This window comes from Theobroma umbraticum, unplaced genomic scaffold, assembly GCF_002168275.2.
Source record: "Theobroma umbraticum cultivar Fairchild unplaced genomic scaffold, ASM216827v3 scaffold_20.0, whole genome shotgun sequence".
Taxonomy (NCBI): Eukaryota; Viridiplantae; Streptophyta; class Magnoliopsida; order Malvales; family Malvaceae; genus Theobroma; species Theobroma umbraticum.
Genome location: NW_018397266.1, coordinates 6,572,681 through 6,590,807, shown reverse-complemented (window position 1 = coordinate 6,590,807; position 18,127 = coordinate 6,572,681). Strand labels below are relative to the sequence as shown.

At 35.3% G+C, this 18,127-nt stretch overlaps 1 protein-coding gene across 2 annotated transcripts; it reads right to left on the bottom strand.

Annotated features, from left to right (window-relative positions):
- Positions 1-3,448: 3,448 nt before the first annotated feature.
- Positions 3,449-8,378, bottom strand: LOC110423568 (TORTIFOLIA1-like protein 4). Of its 2 annotated transcripts, XM_021437807.2 has the most exons (5): positions 7,364-8,378; positions 7,141-7,249; positions 6,258-6,838; positions 5,142-5,662; positions 3,449-3,905 (listed from the first exon to the last, which is right to left on the bottom strand). In XM_021437807.2, exons 1-5 carry the CDS (start codon positions 8,180-8,182, stop codon positions 3,893-3,895), a joined length of 2,043 nt encoding a protein of 680 aa, XP_021293482.1. In that variant the 5' UTR covers positions 8,183-8,378; the 3' UTR covers positions 3,449-3,892. The 2 variants fall into 2 exon arrangements, with proteins under 2 accessions (XP_021293482.1, XP_089640780.1); XM_089784654.1 differs by lacking the exon at positions 3,449-3,905 and having other exon boundaries at positions 5,138-5,662.
- Between the last annotated feature and the right edge of the window lie 9,749 nt (positions 8,379-18,127).

The window sequence follows — 18,127 nt, the reverse complement described above, 5'->3', positions numbered from 1 at the left end:
TTTTTTTTTTTTCACTAAAGTTTGGGATTTTAAATTTTAACGACCTTAATTAAAAGCAAAATGGGTTGTCTCTAGACCTTGACCTTGTGACATGAAAGAGTCTAATAAAGTCCAGATAGCAGCTAAGAATGTTGCATATTTTTCCATTAAACTAATACTAATTTTCACTTGACTAGTTAGTTGGTTAATGGTTTTCCTCGAAACATGCTTGTGTTGCTTATTTTATTTATGTTTTGGCTTTCTGCAACTGTTCCTTCCCCTTAATGATGGCACAACCCCATAATGTTGTGCTCAGCACATTGCAACCTTCAATCAATTAATGACACTCTAGTTTTATAATCTATTTTTTTTGCTTTTTAAAGAAAAAAAAAAAGAATTGCAGAGAAATAATATGAATTTTGGAATTAGTTAAAATTATTGGAGACAGGTGCAGATAATTTGATTAATCATTATAGGCATAATACCAAAAGATAAAGTAGGGTTAAGAGTGGGTGGACCTCATTCCATGAGAGCTGGCCGCCCAAAGTTTGGTCGTTCTCACATCAATTTCGTCTAATCCACGCATTAACGTGTGAAATCTCAACGTAAAGATATATCCTTTTCCCTTTAATTTTCTTTTTCCTTCCTTCGTCCTCTTCATCAAAGGCAACAAAACGTCAACACACTGACTTTTCTCTCAATCATGTATCTGTCACTCTTCGTTCAAGTCCTGAAATTCTTTGCCCACGTAGGAAACGATAAAGATACACTACTGAACTCCTGACAACGAAATTACTCCCATCCCACGAATAATTATTGAAAAATAAATAAATCTAAGGATAAGGTTTCAATTTATGTTAAATCTAATTTTTTAACTCATGAAGTTTATCATTCTACTTTTTCAATTTAATTAAGATTTGATAAAATAAAATTAATTGTAAGAAATTATTTTGTTGGAAAATAAAAGAATATTTTTACAAAATATATTCTTAATTTCAACTAAATTATAAAATTACGTTTAACCATTGAATAAAAGATGTGTTTTCGTAATTATATAAAATTTTTTTAACATAATACTTGAAAAAGTTCTTGAATTATTTAAGAAGGTTTAAATAAGTTTTTATTCTTCTATCATCTTTGATCAAGTTTTTATACTTTTATTTTAGATCAAATAAACTCTTATAACTAATAATTGATTAATTGTCATTATTTAAAATATCACTTATCATTTTATTTACACGTGGTGTTAATATAAATAGTAAAAAATATCACAATGATTATGTCATCATACCATATCAATATGTCACATCATTATCTATTATAACATATTAAACTACCACGTTAACACCACGTACATGACATATAATAAATGATATTTTCATTAATAATAATTAATCAACTAGTAATCACAAGAGCTTATTTAACTTAAATTAAAAATATAAGAAATTATTTGAACAAAAAAAATAATGAAAATTTATTTAAATTTTCCTTGATAATTTTTTTTTAAAAAAAAAATCAATATTATACCAAAATTTTTGTATGAAATATTCAGTATTCTACATGAAAAATTTTGGGGATATTGTTGTATCTTTGAAGCATATTAAACCTTAAAAGAAAGTGATGTACAGAGTCTCAAAACCATCTTGATTTCATAATTTTCTTATTTCATTCTCTAAATAATTTTCTAACACAGCAACTCTAATGAGTCAATTGTTGTAAATTATGCGATAATATTTGCATTAACTAAGATATTTTAATTGTTAAACCTTATTGGCTACATTGCTTTTAGAAGAATGTTTAGGGGAATCGCTTTTATAAAAGAAAATTCCAATGCCATGTCTTTGCTGGTGAGCACTATAGCCTTGGATTCAAGCATAGAAGAGATACAAGACGAATTACGTATGAGAATAGCGCCACACTGGTCTTTTTCTCATTTCCCACTTTTAAGCTCATTTGCCATTTGCCATTTGCCAGTTAAAAAGGAGCCCATTAAGCTGATTATGGACCACACTTACATCTTCAATTACCTTTGTACCTTTGCCTTTGCTTTAGATATATACAAGTTGCATGGGTTTTGTTTCGGGGAGGCTGGTGCCAAGTCACAGACCACATGTGACAATTGAAATATACAAGACCCACAAAATCTCCCAACACCTCAATCATTAACAATTCCTCTTTATCCATGAACTAGTCTCACATTCTTCTCCCCTTTTACCTCCACCAAAAATATTATAATTAATAAAATTATCTACTTAAACCCTATGAAAGAATTTCAAGTCATCTTCACAGTGTATTGTATTGTATCAAATAATGATGTTGCCTTCAAAGTTATTCAATTACATCTGAGCGTTTTGTTCTATAAATGGTAAATTTGTTTACAACATTTTCAAAAAGTTAGTTCGAATGTAATTCAGATATAATCTAACAGTAATTATTATTTTTTCTTAAAAAGGAAAAAGGTACAAGATTTAAATGTTGCCTCGTATATGGACTTGTTCATTGTGTTAAAAATAAAATAAAACTAATGGAGTTCATGAAATTGATTACTACACTTTGACTCGGAAAATTGAGTACAAGGGAAAATGTGGGGAATGGCTCAATTGAGATTGGACCATTGGAATAAACTTCGATTGGTTGCTGGAAAGGCCAAAGGACTGCTATGGGCCAGAACTAGGCCCAAGTTTGTCTGAAAATTTATAAAAGATAAACAACAAAGGACACACAGCTTCCGGCCCATTTTAGCTGATCCATCAGTCAAATTAAAATTCCTATATACTATTTTCTTGAAGCCTCATTTGCTCCCACACTCAAAATGTTTTAATGAACATTTTAATTAGTTAATATTTTAAATGATATATTAACCCAAAGTTGTACTTGTTTTGCACTCAAATATTTCGTTTAGTAGTTGATATATACATATCTTCTGTTTAAAGAGTACCTTTGAATGTCTCTTCTGCTGAATAAATAATTGCATTTGTTTTATTTGCTATAAATACTAAAAATAAATATATAATTGTGTATATGCAATTTAGTTAATAATAAAACTAAAACATGTTTAGTAGTTAACTTTTAAAGTTTATTCATTAATGTAAATTAATTCATAAAAAAAACTTTTTTTAGTGAATTTGACTTAAAAGTCAACTAAATAATTATACCCAAAATGTAATTAGATTAACATTTCAATGACTGTAGCAAGTAGCCAAAGGAGATGGTCTATAGTTGAAGAAAGTGGGATCCCAGAGGGTAGACATAGACTCAGCTCAGATGGGCTTACCTGCTATCTCTGATATCTGTATTGTTGCATGCAACCCACTCAAAGAATGCAGCGGCAGTTATCTGAACAAGAAACTGGAAAGGAAGTGTCAACTATTGACCAGCTCATCCCTGTCCTACCCCAATAATGAATTTGTATTAGGCTTAGGCTGTAGCCAAACATTTGCTGGACCTAACTACAACATATACAGTGGGCTTAACTAGAACAGTTTCATAGAAACATATCTCAGTGTGTGTATCCCTTTTTCTTCTTCCATTGTTGAAAATACATCGCATGACATTCAAAATTATATGACATACATAGCAACTAATGACAAGCTCAAAAGAGATGCACATAGACTCTCTCTGTACATAGATGGGGCCTCTATTGCAATATAAATAAATCAGTGATGGGGCAAGGATTCCATTGCAAACACTGTATATGCAAGAGCCTTGCCCTAGTATTGCGGTTAATAATTACTATAAAATTTCAAAGACAAACCTACAATCTTGTGTAACAAGCCGCATAAGCTGCATTTCTACGTCACGATTTGATCTATGACTTGCTTCATCATATCATTTCACCTACGAGCTTTGATTATCCAAGGCGCTTGCCCATGACCTTAAGCTAGTTCTTGAAACAGCTCAGCTTCCAATCCAGTTAAGCTGAAAATCTAATAAACAAGAACGATCAAACAATTGATTTGGTGAATCAAACACTTGCAGGAAGATGATAATGGTGAATTTCACACGTCAGGCATCGGAAGTAACTCAAAAGAACTTTGTCTCATGGTCAGGATCTGATGGAAACTAACAGTAGCTGAACTACTTTAACAGTGATTTAATGCACAATCAATATCTCGCCCAAGCACACCCCTTTTTATCTTTCTTTATGGCTTCCTTAACTCATCACTCTCCACATATTAAATAAGCTAAAAAATCCAGCAAAACCAAATAACTGATGGGAAACACTACTGCGTGATTAATTATCTAACATTGTACTTTTAGAGTAAACTATAAGCATTTTAGGAATATAAACTCAATTTTCCAAACTAAGCTGCAGCATTAATGACACTAATCACATTTAGTTAGTTTAATCTTTAATGTATTGTATATATTTAAATTTTCTATTCAGTGTGTGTTCTTCTGTAAGAGAACTGATTACCAAGGATAAAGTATGATATATATATATATATATATAGAGAGAGAGAGAGAGAGAGAGATAATTGTATGTGAAGGTTCCACAAAGTTTGTAGACGAAGCAGTGCACAGCACAGAAAAAAAACAAACCCAACATTGGAGTAAAACCTTAACATGTTTAGGGCTTGAGATTCTGGGGTGTGGTCTAACATGTATTATCTGGGGCTTCGGGTTCTTTGGGTTGGGTTTCACGCTTTCAATATTTTGTGCTCTTATACCTTTGTAAATTTTCTATGGTCCTAGTTGGTTTTCTTATTTTGTAGATGTAAGCCAGTTTGCAAGACGACATTAATTTCTATCTCCTATAGGTACATCAAATCTAAAGTGTCTAAATAAAGTAAAGTGATATTGGCATTATTTATTAACAGTAACAAGGCAACCTTTATTTTCAAAAAAAAAAAAAAAACAACGTAAACTTTATGGTGATCAACAAGATATTGGAAATAGTATGTAAACTAAAATGTTGTTAAAACTATGGAAAGTATTTTTTTTTTCCATTAACATGTAGGCTTAAAGAATTCATTTTCATCAAAAAAGAAAGCAAATAAAGAGCAGCACCTGTTGCCACTTCAATAAAACCGGCTCAAGTATGCAAAGCATTCTGGACAGTCATGAACTATAGCAAATTTATAGAGCAAATGTTGACCTGACTAGAGAATTATAATTATAATATAAAAAAGTACAAACAATTTACAGTAAACTTCCATTACCTGCTGCTAAGGTTCATTGGTGCTGTACAAGGAACTGATGAAGTCCCATCTGGACCACTAGCATTGCCAACCTGGACCCTCTCAGCATTTTGAATGGTATTCTTTGATATTCTATTTGAGTAAAACCCTGAATTCTCTCTTATGTCACTGCAAGCATCTGCCAATGGGTTCATAACAAATCCACCCCTACTATGACGCAGATACCTTTGGCTGACTTCGGGCTTATATGATTCAGCACAAGAATCTTTATCAGGTGTGTTATGTACTGCATTTAGGGAAAGCACGCGCCCAGAAGAAGATAACCTTGGAGTAGAAAACCGCCCTTCTGTCTTCCTCCAGAACTTGGGACTCAAAAATTCTGCACCAGGCAGTTTGCAACATGTGTTATCTGTAGAATCCATGTTTGGAATCCTTCCACTTGAAACAGCCAAATCATAAGATATTTCATCCAGAGCCATCTCCAGGCCATTTACACGTGTCTCTAGAGAATTAATCCCATTTTGGGAGCTCCCAATGAATTTCTAGAATCAAACAAACATTATAATTATGTCAGTACTTAAAATTAAAATGATTTAACATTAATAGAGTCTGATACAAGGCTGATTCTAATTAAGTGTAAACAACACAGTATGGAAAAAAGAAAAGCAAAGCTACCAACAAATACATGCAAGGCATATTACATAACAAAGCATGTAAATTATCAGAAAGTGGAGAGGGGGGAATGTAGCTGGTTCAAAAGGAAGTAGAGTATAGACAAGGTGTTTACTAAATTAAACTTAACTTGGTCTTCAGAACCCAATTATTCTCCCAAAACACACACACACACATTAATTCTTGAGAAAGACTCTAAAATGTAGATCCTAAAATATCCTCCATGAATGGCTGAAGAACTCAGAGTAAGCACATGCAAGCTTCAAAGAATTTCAGAAATACTAGGCATTCTCACAGATATAATAAGCCAAGGATTTTACCAAGAAAACCAAAGTCAAACAGAGTTGACCATTAACCTACAGATGACAATAATAGGGAATCAAAAAAAGCATTACCTGGTTGGTGCAAAACTTAAAAAATCTAAGTAAAGGAAGAGAAAGAGGATATTAAGCTTCAGTAAACTACCTGGAGGAGGTTTAATAGATTGGATTGCTGGTCCTCAATCTGAGCAAGTTGTTCATGGATCAAAGACAGATTCTCAATGTCTCTAGGGTTCTCATCAACTTCGACGGCTGCATTGTCGTCGTCAACATCTAAGTTCTCCTCATCATGAAATGGAACCACCCGAGACCCAGATCTCAAACCTCCAAATTTCTGCACTTTTTCATCTCGGACCTTACCAAAGAGTACACGTTTTGTTTCCAGCCTAGAATTTATGCTGTCCCCATTTTCTCTTGATCTCGAGACTCCAAGGTCACTATCTTCAATATTATCATCACAAGAGGCCTTTGCAAACAGAGACTTTGGCTCAACAATTTCAATCTTCCAATCAGAGGGTTTCGTGCGGTCCAGCCTACTAAAAATCGATGTGTTCCTATTCCTATTATTACTCTTCAGGGGCGTCTCTTTCTTGGCAGTGGGCACAGGCGAAGCATCAGATGGAGGGGACCTGCTCACAGGGACTGCTTTCTTTGATTGGGGAGTCCTTAATCCAGCATCGTTGGCACTTTTAGTAACTGAAGGGAAGCATCCAATGCTACCATTATCTGTTTCCACCAGTAAGCACACAAGCATAAATCATTAAAAGCAGTGGTTACCAAGCATAAATGTTCACAGCAGCACCATAATAGCAATACTCAAATTTTCAAAATTTTATTGCACCAAAAAGAAGTTTTCAAAAATTTGAACTGTAATTTGCAAACAACTTCAGAACTAACATTGAACAAGTATCATTTTTTTTTCTTATTAAAAACAAAATAGCACTATCAAATTTTCTAGCTTTGGACAAGATTACTTTCCAAATATCATCAGATAATAAAAGTTTAAACAAAATAAATCTTTATTATACCTATTGAAGATGACTCAGACTGAGAAGAAGCTGAGGCCTCCTCACAAACTCCAGGAACTTCCTTCCATAAATCCAAACTACGATTCATAGTTTCTCGGACAATCTTTACCTGTAACAACAAAATTTATAAAAATCATAAGCGTTTTCCTTTTCCTATTTCCCTCATCGGGAAAAAAAACCTTAAAAAAAAACAATTAACCAGTAAAGATACACATGACCGCACCTTATCAAACCTCTTATTTCCAAGAGCGGTCACACACACCGCTTTATACTCCGTTGCCAGCTCTTTCTCAGCCACTGCCACTTTCCCTAACGCCTCCGCCGCAGCCTTTCTCGTTGCCCAATCTTTGCTACTCAAAGACTCCACCGCGCAGGGCACTAACCAACCCAAAACTCCTTGACTTCCGGCACCACCAACACTAGCGACGCTTCCGATGACTCCAAACACGGCCGCTTTCGCCTTGAAACTTTCGTTCCTTACTAACTTCCCAAGCTTCGGCAACACTTTCCTAAGCTGCTCTGTCTCGGGATCCGGCGCCGACTCGATCGCCGCCGCCAAACACATCGCTGCTCCAATCTGCGAGTTCACGTCTTGTTCCACCACGAGCATTTCGATTAAAGGCTTCCACAAAACCGAGAAAGGAGGTCTCGTGATGTGAGACGACATTGCGATGGTTGCCTCGACACAGGCGGATCGGACGGCGGAGTCGGGGTCACGGAGGCGGCGGGCAACCGTGGAAACCATCTTAGAAAGGTGAGGAGACAGAGCGTTGCCGTGAGAATGAGACAACAAAGCCAAAAGGCTTACGCATTGTCTCCGAACAGGAGACTTGGACGAAGAGTCGGTGTTGTGGAGGCAGTTAAGGAACGGAGAAATGGAGTCGAGGGTAAGGTTTCGAGCGATAGACTCGAGCTCGGCCGAAGCGAGGGCGAGAGTGTCGCGGTCGGAGAGCTTGTTTAGGCAAGTAATAACGCGTTGTTTGAGATTCTGCGGTTGCTGTTGCGCTTGAGGACTCGGCGGTGATCGGTTCATGAAAGGCATTGTCGGTTTCTATCGATAAGTTAAGATTTTGATGTTGTATTTGGATGAATTTGTGAGGGATTGAGGGAAAGAGATTTGGCGCTGAAATTTGGTGGTTTTAGGAAATGGCGGCAGGGGATGGGTGTCAGCTATAGTAATGAGAGCTTGCAGCGCCCTTTTAAATGTTGAGAGGGAAGTCAGAGAGACAGAGACACAGAGACAGAGAGCGAGGCAACAAGAGCCACCCTTCTCGACCATTATATAAATTTGTATTATTAATTTGTAATTACTTGTACTATTATTATTTATTTTAATTAATCACAACAAATCATAAAACTTACAGTAAAACATAAGCTATAAGGGATTAGATTATTTTCATGTAATTTGTGAATAATAGAAAATGATTTATTGGAACAAATCAACAGTAAATGGATCCTAAATTTGAAGCCAAAAGATTACATGCAAGTCAAGTAGAGACTAAAGACTAAAGAGTAGTTCGGAATTTTTTAAAAAAAATTTTTATAAACTTTTTATAAATATATAAATAATAAAAATATTAATTAAACGAAACCTAAAACAAATTCACTTATTTTATTATTATTGGTCTTTGTACCAGATCTCATTTTATCTCACTTTTTTTTTATTTCAAGTCAATAAATATAATCAAAATTTATTATAATATTCAACAGATTTTCTTTCTTGATTTTTTTTTGGTGAAATATATGTTGAATATGTTGATTGCATGAATTTTTAATTTCAATTGTAAAAGGATCAAGTACTACAAATATTAGTGATATTATTATGAAGAAACGATAAGCATATATATATAAGTATTATTGTAAATTAAAAGACATCTTATTTCATCACTTATCATTGAAGACATCTTCCTTGGTCCTTGAAAGAAGCCAGCTACCTCATTGTATTGACTTGAATAATTCTTCACCGCAGTTGGCATTAATTCTGTGCAAAGAAATTAAGCTGCTTCCAAATTACAACAGTATACTTTATCTTGTAAAATATAATCTATATATTTATGTAGAGTATATCATTTGATTTAGTTGATGAATTAATAGAGAACTTAGAAGCCACATGGGAATGAATAAGGAGCTTGTTTAGAGGACACATGAGCGAAGTTGGGTGAGCTGGTAAAGGGAATATCCCAACTGTAACTATTTTGACTCATTCCCCATTTCTTAACACTTTATTATCTGATTAAGTTCATCATTCAAAGAATTAATCATATAAACAAAATCTTAATTTATGTAATCCGAATTAAAATTCTATGGGAAGAAGCAAATGCAGCACATGAACAGCCACGTGGATCTAGGGAGGTGCTTTCCTGCTTGACCTATGGGAGCATCTCCTAATTGTTTCATGTGTTCATGGGATAAGATGTGGATGTCCTGTATGGGTAAAAAATTTGAAAAAGAAAAAGCAAGAGATTGTCAGTTCTCGGTTATTATAAGGGGCAAGTAAATCTAGGAGGGAGAGCTGCGGGTGCAATGCACAGCATGTGAGGGAGATAGGGAAGAGTGGAGACAACAAATGTTGAAAGTGTTCTTTGAACAGTCCATCACGTGACTCTGAGGATGGGGTTATTCAGTGAACTAAATCTATACTTTCTGGCTCATAGCCACGCTACTTGTGTCTCTATGCCCTGCCTAATGCAATAAAAACTTGGATTACACCCTGGTTGGAACAACGTTGGATCCACATTCCTTTCCTCTTTTAGATTTTGTGACAAATGTTGTTGGTATAAAAACTTGGGTTACACCCTAGTTGCAACAACGTTGGATCCACATTCCCTTCCTCTTTTAGATTTTGAGCTAGTCTAGCAGTTATTTTTTTATAAAAAAATTAAATAAAATACTTTCATTTTTTATTTTTTAATTATAATTTTATGTAAATTTATTAATTTTTAAAATAAATAATTCATCTCAAGTAAATGAACGATGTTAATAAATTAATGTAAAATATTAAAATTATCTCTTTTTTTCTTTCTACCTCTTCTTTACTATTTTTTTTAGGCCAACCAGCCGCCCTCGCGACCGTCCACCCTGCACCCCCCACCCCCCACCGCTGTGCTCCCTAAAGTAGTCGGAGTGCGGATCTTGCGCCCCCCCAAATCTATGCTCCCTTGGAGAGCATCGAGGGTGGGGGGGCACGTCTCCCCTGGGGAGCGCGAGATCAGTGCTCCCTTAAGGAGTGCAGCGGAGGGAGGCGGGAGATCCAACCACAGTCGGATTTGACACTCTCTGATTGGAGCTAGATTTGACGCCTGGGCTAAGGAAGAGGCAGGGGATAGGTTTTGTTTTGAATAAAAAAATTAAACATAAAAAATAATAATTTATATATTATAATAATTTTTAAAATAAATAAAAAATTAAATTTTCTTTCTAATATTAATATATCATTAAATTAATAAAAATATTAATAATAAATTAACAGTTAAATTTATATACTTAATGAAAAATATTTTTTAAGATGACTTACATATTTTAACAATAAATATATTCACGTAAAATTATGATTAAAAATGAAATGAGGGAGGGTATTTTATGTAAAAATTTTAACAAGTTTTGAGATCATTCATTAGTGACCGTGAAACTCATAGAAGAAAGCAAATGAGGAAAAAACACCATCCAAAACACCCGAACACCATCCTGTAATCTCCCTACTTGTTTCTCAAAAGTTAAAAATGGTGAAAAAATGTGATGCATGTGATGAGGATCATGATTCAATCCGGGTAGGCGTCCACCAATTTTGGGGTTTGAACAAGGTAAAGGGACCCACTAATTTTTGGAGTATGGTCAAAGCCCTATCCATCTACCTAGCGATCTACTGCTTAGCCAGCCGTGGCACACGATTGAGGGCTCAACGACACCTTTGGCTAGCCAAAGAGAGCAGAGCAGAAGTGAAAAGAAAAAGGCGAGTTGGTTTAAAAAAAGAATTGAGGGATGCCCCCCGTGAATTAAGTGCAATTGCAATAATGGTGATATTTAAGCATGGAGAAGAGGGGTGACCAAAGATGGCAAAACTGGAGATGGTTATAATGGCTTTTCCCCTAATTTGAAGGGGAAAACGGAAGATGGTGACACAAAATAAGTTAGATCCATGTGACCCTGTTTGATTTCATCATAAAACAGTTTGTCAGTTTTTGGCCCTGTGCTGTTGTTATCAGCATTTGCTATTTTGTCCTTCCATCCCCCCCAGACCATCGATATGGATGGATCCAACCTATTCGCAATTTCTTTCTAGGTTTTCCAGATTTTTTTTTGCCAAAAAGGAATTCATACAGCTTCTTTTTTTTTTTTGTGTGTTATAATTAGTTATGCTAATAATGTTAACCTAATTGTAGTAATTGTATAGACTACAGATTAAATTAATATAATTTTATTAAAATTTCGATACTAATAGATTAATGTGATTAAACGTTGTGATTTATGAATATATATATATATATATAATTGAAAGTATGAATTACTGAATATCCTGTATACTGTAAGTCTGCAACCCACCTCCTTTTTCTTTGTTTTTATTTCGGAAGCAAAACTTGGCGTAGCCCTGGAATCCCTAATTGTTTCAACTTTTGCATGGAATAATAAATGTTGTACACCACGCAAAAAGAAAGGAAAAGCAAAGAAGAAAACTTGTGAGTTAACTTTTAGGGAGTGACTCGATTGTGGCATTCCCTTACAACACATAATAATTATTTAACTTTTAAGTTTGTCGATAAAATGAAGAACCACTGTTGAATTCACCATGTATAACTAAGCTTAAAAAGTGGCCTTAGTAGAAAGATCATAATAATGCTTTCCACTATTAACTACTTACTGTATGCAGTCATGAGATCAATCACACCGTAAGAATAGTGGTGCAATTAGGTTTGGGAAATGGAAATATACCAAGATTCTTCAGTTCCTAACTAACAAAATGCCGTGTCCACCAACTTTTAACTTTGGAAAAAATTTGATCAGAAGGATTGATCGTCCATCAGAAAGAGCAAAAGATGCACGTTTTAGAATGTGGACAGAGAGAAAGAACTGTTGTGGTGTCATCCCAAGAAAGATTTTGATGCCTCATTTCTTTGAAGTTGATCAGTAGATGTTACTTGATGTGATTTAATTCCCATCAAAAGATAACAATATTTATGGCCAAGGAGAGAAGAGGGAATTTGGCTTATTTTTTAACATAAAGAAAAAGTTAATTTTGTTTACAAAAGAGATGAATTTGGAGTGAGTGTGACAGTGACCACAACCAAATTATGAGAAGTTTGAGCACATAGAGTGAAGGACAAAAAGGAGGGGAAAAGAAGGCAATGCAATTTTGCCTATGCAGCCAGTTTATGCTGTTGATTTAAGTGAACTTGTTGGATCTCGTAGTCTCTAGTTTGTGCCAGTAGCAAATTTCTGCAAAATTAAAATAGTTTAATTGAGTCTGCCAGTGAGATCGGGGAAAAGATTATACAGAATCTTTCTGACAATTAATATACCCTTTTTATTGGCAGGAAAACATTTAATATTGGTATTAACATACTTCTCAAAATTGGAAAACAATTTTGTCAGTGATTTGACAAACAAGGTAAAAAGTTCAACAACTGCGGCTTTGCAAATTTTGAGGAAATTTCTAAGATCAGGAAAATGCCATTAAATAACCAAAGAGATATTATCTTATTTCTGGTAAGGCAGCTATGGCGTTCAATAGTATTAATTGCCCCGTGTCTGTACACGTCATCACCATCCTGGTAAGGTTTGTAAATTGCAGCCCCTCCCCTTCACCTCGATTGAAACTTGACAGCTTTATTTCAGTCTTTCTTATCAAAAGCAGAAGGCTAGAAGAGTGAAAAGATCTCAAAATCCGCCCCTTAGCTTAGATGATGTCCAGAAGACCCATCTCCTCTCTACAGTTCTCTGCTGTTTGGAAATCAAAACCGCCTTTGGCATCTTTTCCCCTCACCCACCGTTCTTCAATATCATTTTCACCTCTAAACGGCTGAGAATCTTAAAGAGAATCAAAGATAAGACGAGCTTTAACTTGACCAGTCATTGAACAAATACACCCAAAAGTGGGGGTTCAGACCAACATGGAGATGATTTTCACATATGTTGTTGTGCCTTTGTAAAGGGAGATCATGCATGGTTTGATATCAAGACTTCTGAGTTTTATTTTGTTTGATTTTCACATGCAACGGTAGAGAGCTTTTACATTTGAAATTTGTATGTTCTTTCGCCGGAACAATGTTATCAGCTTTGATAAAATGGGCCAACTGAACAATTACCTGTAACCCCAAGTCTGATATTGGAATGGAGGCTGCATCAATACGAATTGAAAGAAGGTTTTAGATTCAGATGATGAGAGGGAACGAAACAGATACACAGAGTTGATGTTACGTGAACAGAGAAAGAAATTGCAGACCCTTTGTTTTTTAATTATAATGACGCGGCGTGACACGTAAGGCGGGGCATGTCACAGTGCTCTTTTGCATTTTGATATTCAGGCTCAATTTACCATATAAAGGACGGAAAAATCTTTATTCCAAGACCATTAAATTTTCATTTATAAACAGTATATCTTGCAAAATAACCTAAAAATTCTTTAAATGCAAAACGGACAGTATTGTTTTCTCGCAAGAAACAAATTAGAGGGGACTGCAGTGGAAAATTTGACGTTTCCTTCCAATTGTCAGGGTATTATGAACTCAGATCTGATTTTACATTCCAGCTCAATTATAAATTGACAGACACTACCTAGAAATTAGAATCCATTGCCTTTGCCAGGCTCAATGGCTAATAAGGAAGGATAAGGGCAAGGGAGATGTCAATAATAGGACTTAAAAATGTGGATGGTGGATGCCATGGGGCCAAATCAAATGGTCTATCTCAGTGTTGTTTGACTAAGAGGCAAACCCATCCAACAAGCTTGTCCTTGGATTGCTAGGCCTTTCACATGGGAAGTGCCAAATTATGACCAAGACCGTCGAATTTTCTTCATTATTCGTGTATGTGTTCCATGTGTATTTTCCTGCTCAGGGGACACTCTCACATGCAACTCGATTGCTGGGGAAGAAGAAAGCCGAAGAGGGATATGGGGTTTTAATTTTATCTATTTCGGTGACACAGGTTATTAAATTATGGGGGCATCCCCCAAAAACATTCTCTCATTGGCCACCACCACGCCACGTGACGGTCCCTGTTTGGTCCGTTCTTTGGGAGCCCCTGTTTTCATCCCATTGGCAAGCTCTCTTTCCCTATCAGTATCAATGTTCTTGGATCTCACATTTCCATCTTGTTTAAAAGAAGGCATTGAAAACACAACGGAGCCTTCATGTTTCATGAACCATGATGGAAGGTGATTTGGCTACTCCACATGTTGGTACGATCATGAGCAATTGCAGATGTTCTAGATGAACGTTCGCACTCATTTATCTGTCAAAGATTAACCAGCTGGTTGCAGTTTAGAGAAGAAAGCCTGCAAACTGTTTCTTTTTAACTTACGAGTTCAAAGCCAATTGATCATATGAGAGGCCAATGTAGTGTCGAATTTATGCATTTAATTGAAATTTTGAAAGTTATGGCTGGTCTAGAAAGGACAGAATATCATTGTGTTGGTTAGGGAATGTGTACTTATCATTGTCCCCCCTCCCCACCTTGTCTGAGACACAAACCCTATTTATCCCCATGCAAGTCATTAGCTTTGAAGGAAAGCAGCCCCACATGGGTAATAACCATTTGCCACGGGCCTCTATTCATGTTTTTTGATGATGAGTAAGTGTTGGTGTATAATTGAAGTAATGGCCAAGAATTAGGACCACCTTTCTGCACCCATCTTCCTAAGATTCTGCTCTAATGTAGGATTCATTTGACTTGACCTGTAGCTAGCTAGGCCAAACCAAATTCATCAGCTTATCACCAATCCACCATGGGTAATAACCATTTCCTAGGCTTAAAAATCTCACCTATTGTATTTTTGAGATACTAAGGACTGTACTATGAACGGATCCAAAGCCATAATGGCTCAGATCCCTTGGTTATGTTTTCTGGCACTCTCTGCCAGCTTTCTTAATGACATGCTCATGCCCTTCAACCATATCTCCAGCTTACCATAATCCAAACAGTCATTGTTTCACTGGGTTATGATAAATCACACTGTAGTCCAGGTAGAAATAAGCCTAAATCACGAAAGAAGATTGAGTCCATTATAATTCAGTTGATTGATGAATGTGATGAACATGTCTCAGAGTTTGAAGTTTGAAGTGAACCAGAAATTGGTGGTGGGTCCATGAGTGTTAGGGGCGGTTCTGTCACGACTCTGCCTTGTTTCATGTTAGTTAGCTTTACAATTATCATCAGCCCTCATAATTCCACATGGAATCTGCAGAACAATCATAGACGGGTTTTTGGCTTATGTCTCTACTAACTACTGCGAGTGGGAAGATTCTGTATTCAAAAGAACTTAAGAAAGAATTTAGCTTTATGTATTTGTCAGTTTTTATACAACAATCATATAAGCTAGTGAAGCTTAAAGTGCTGGCATGATAGTGGCAATGCGTAGTTTTAAAACTATTAAATACATAAATGGGTTGAGTTTGAGTATAAAATTCAAAGCGTGGATGCTAATAATTTGATCTGAACTAAATTAATTAGGAGAAAGATTGTAATCAAAGGAAAGGCAGGATGCTAATTGAACAACAAGATGCTTTTCTTTCTACAAAAAGTTGGGTGATTTAGGTAGCCAAAGGAACTTACCAACTAACCGAGATATGATGATTTAGACCTTTTATCACTCTCTTATTTTGCTTTCGTGATGTTGCAAATATCAACTATTTTCTATTGAGAAGGAAAATAATGGTGAAAGCAACTTAATTGTATTTAAGAAGGGGATTAAGTGTCATAAGGAAGAATACGTCTTGTTATAAAGACCACCATAAATTTACTTGAATTAGAAAACCGCCCTGTACCGAGAGAGAGAGGAAGAATTCCAAGCTTCGATATTCTGGGAGGTAAGCATGCCAAAATGGACAAGCGACCTTTTGACCGCCCCATGTCTTTCGTTTCCAGGAAATATGGGTATCGAATTTAGGACTTTTTAAGACCAGTCTGTGAGAAGTGAGAAGAATTAGTCGGCCATCATATTTTTTCCATGTGATGAAGATTAATTAACTGTTAAAGGCACAACTTGAAAATGAAAATATTCACAGGAAATTACTCAATTACCTGGACATAATACCTAGGATTTAATTCTCAAAATTCAAATGGAAATAACTGTTTCCATGATTTTGATTGATGGGCTAAAAATGTCCAAAAGACAGAAAAAACAAGGCAACATCAAAAAGGAAAGGTGAATCAGAGAACCGAAAATGGAATGGAAAGAGAGGGGCATTCCGAGAATTGAGCTCGGACCTCTCGCACCGTAAATGAGAATCATACCACAAAACCAAATGTCCTAATGCTGTTACCTTAGGTTTTCTAAGAGATTCAGCGTGTTTCCAATTCACTCTTTACATGACAGAAAAGGTAATGCAAATATCTCAAGTCAAACAAGATTACGCTATGCTTTAGAAATGTTTTACCCAAATATTATACGTTTAAGTTCCAGTATTTGTATTTGCACTATTAGGAAATTTTAAAACAAACTGGAGGATGTTTGAGATTGGGTACTGTTTTCCTACATCCAAATTGTGCATAATGCTACACCTTCAGCCTTCGTTCTTAGCTAGCCGCACACTTCAGACCCAGCAGCACTCAACCGCGTATTATCTCAGTGCACGTTATTGTGAATCCAGCGGTGCTGGTAGGGGCCCTGGCCCCCTTGGCTCCCCAAAGTTCCCTTAACCAATATTGAATATTCTCACCCAAATATGGCATAACCCTATTTTGGCTCCCACAAATTTATAATCCATGAGAAAATCACCAAATAGTTCCATACATACACATTCCACATCACTTGAATCCAAAACCCCAAGTTAATGAGTTTGTAAATATGTCATTTTACATATATTTTTAACTGATATGAGATATCATACTTTCATGTGATCTTTAACACATAATTTAACTTCAAATATCGATCAAATTAAAATTATATTTGATTACATCTTGTGAAAAAATTTAATGAACTTTTAAAATTGCTTTTGGGTCTTGAAGTTACTACATATAACATTCAAAGGAAAAAAAGTTACTACATATTGTTCATACCAAAAATTAACAAGCATAAAACTTAAAAAGCTTTGCATATATTTCCATTTTTATGTTTATTATTATTGTTATATTATATATACAAGTCGTGCGTTCCATGTCCAAGAAAGGTTTTAGATTTTGTGCAAGTAAATCATGACTGGGCTTCTGCAATACCTTAGGCCCTAGCCAATCTGCATGTGTATGGATCAGTGATTAACTGCCAACCCCCAAGAATAAGAAACAAGGCCAGCTTGGCCAGGCTAACCAACAAGGCTAACTATTTATACAGTAGCTGCATCAGGATATCTCGGCCCATTTCTCATCAAGCACATACCAGCAGTGAGATCACTAGTACTTTTTTCCTTTCTTTTCTTTTTTGATTAGGCAGGCAGACCAATAATTTTAAACGTGTATTATGTCAAAAGAAATGTAAACCCTTTAATTTTTTGAAAAACAATGTAAGTGTTCAGTATACTAATTTTTATTGAGAAGAGCATGGCTTAGCTAGATAATTAAGCAGTCTTGAAATCATGATTTTATACCCCTCACAACAAGTTAGATTTCGAAAATTTTGTATCGTAACCCGATTCATGATTTTTTAAAACCGATCTTACAGTTTAATGCTGAATCTTATAATATTTAAATACATACAAATATAATTAAAGATAGTATTATGGTATAATATAGTACAAAAGAAAAAAAAACATTTCAATATGATAACTATTCATTTTTATTGAGCATTTTAAATAGTTTTGATGATGTGATGAATTGTGATTTTCTTAACTCTATAATA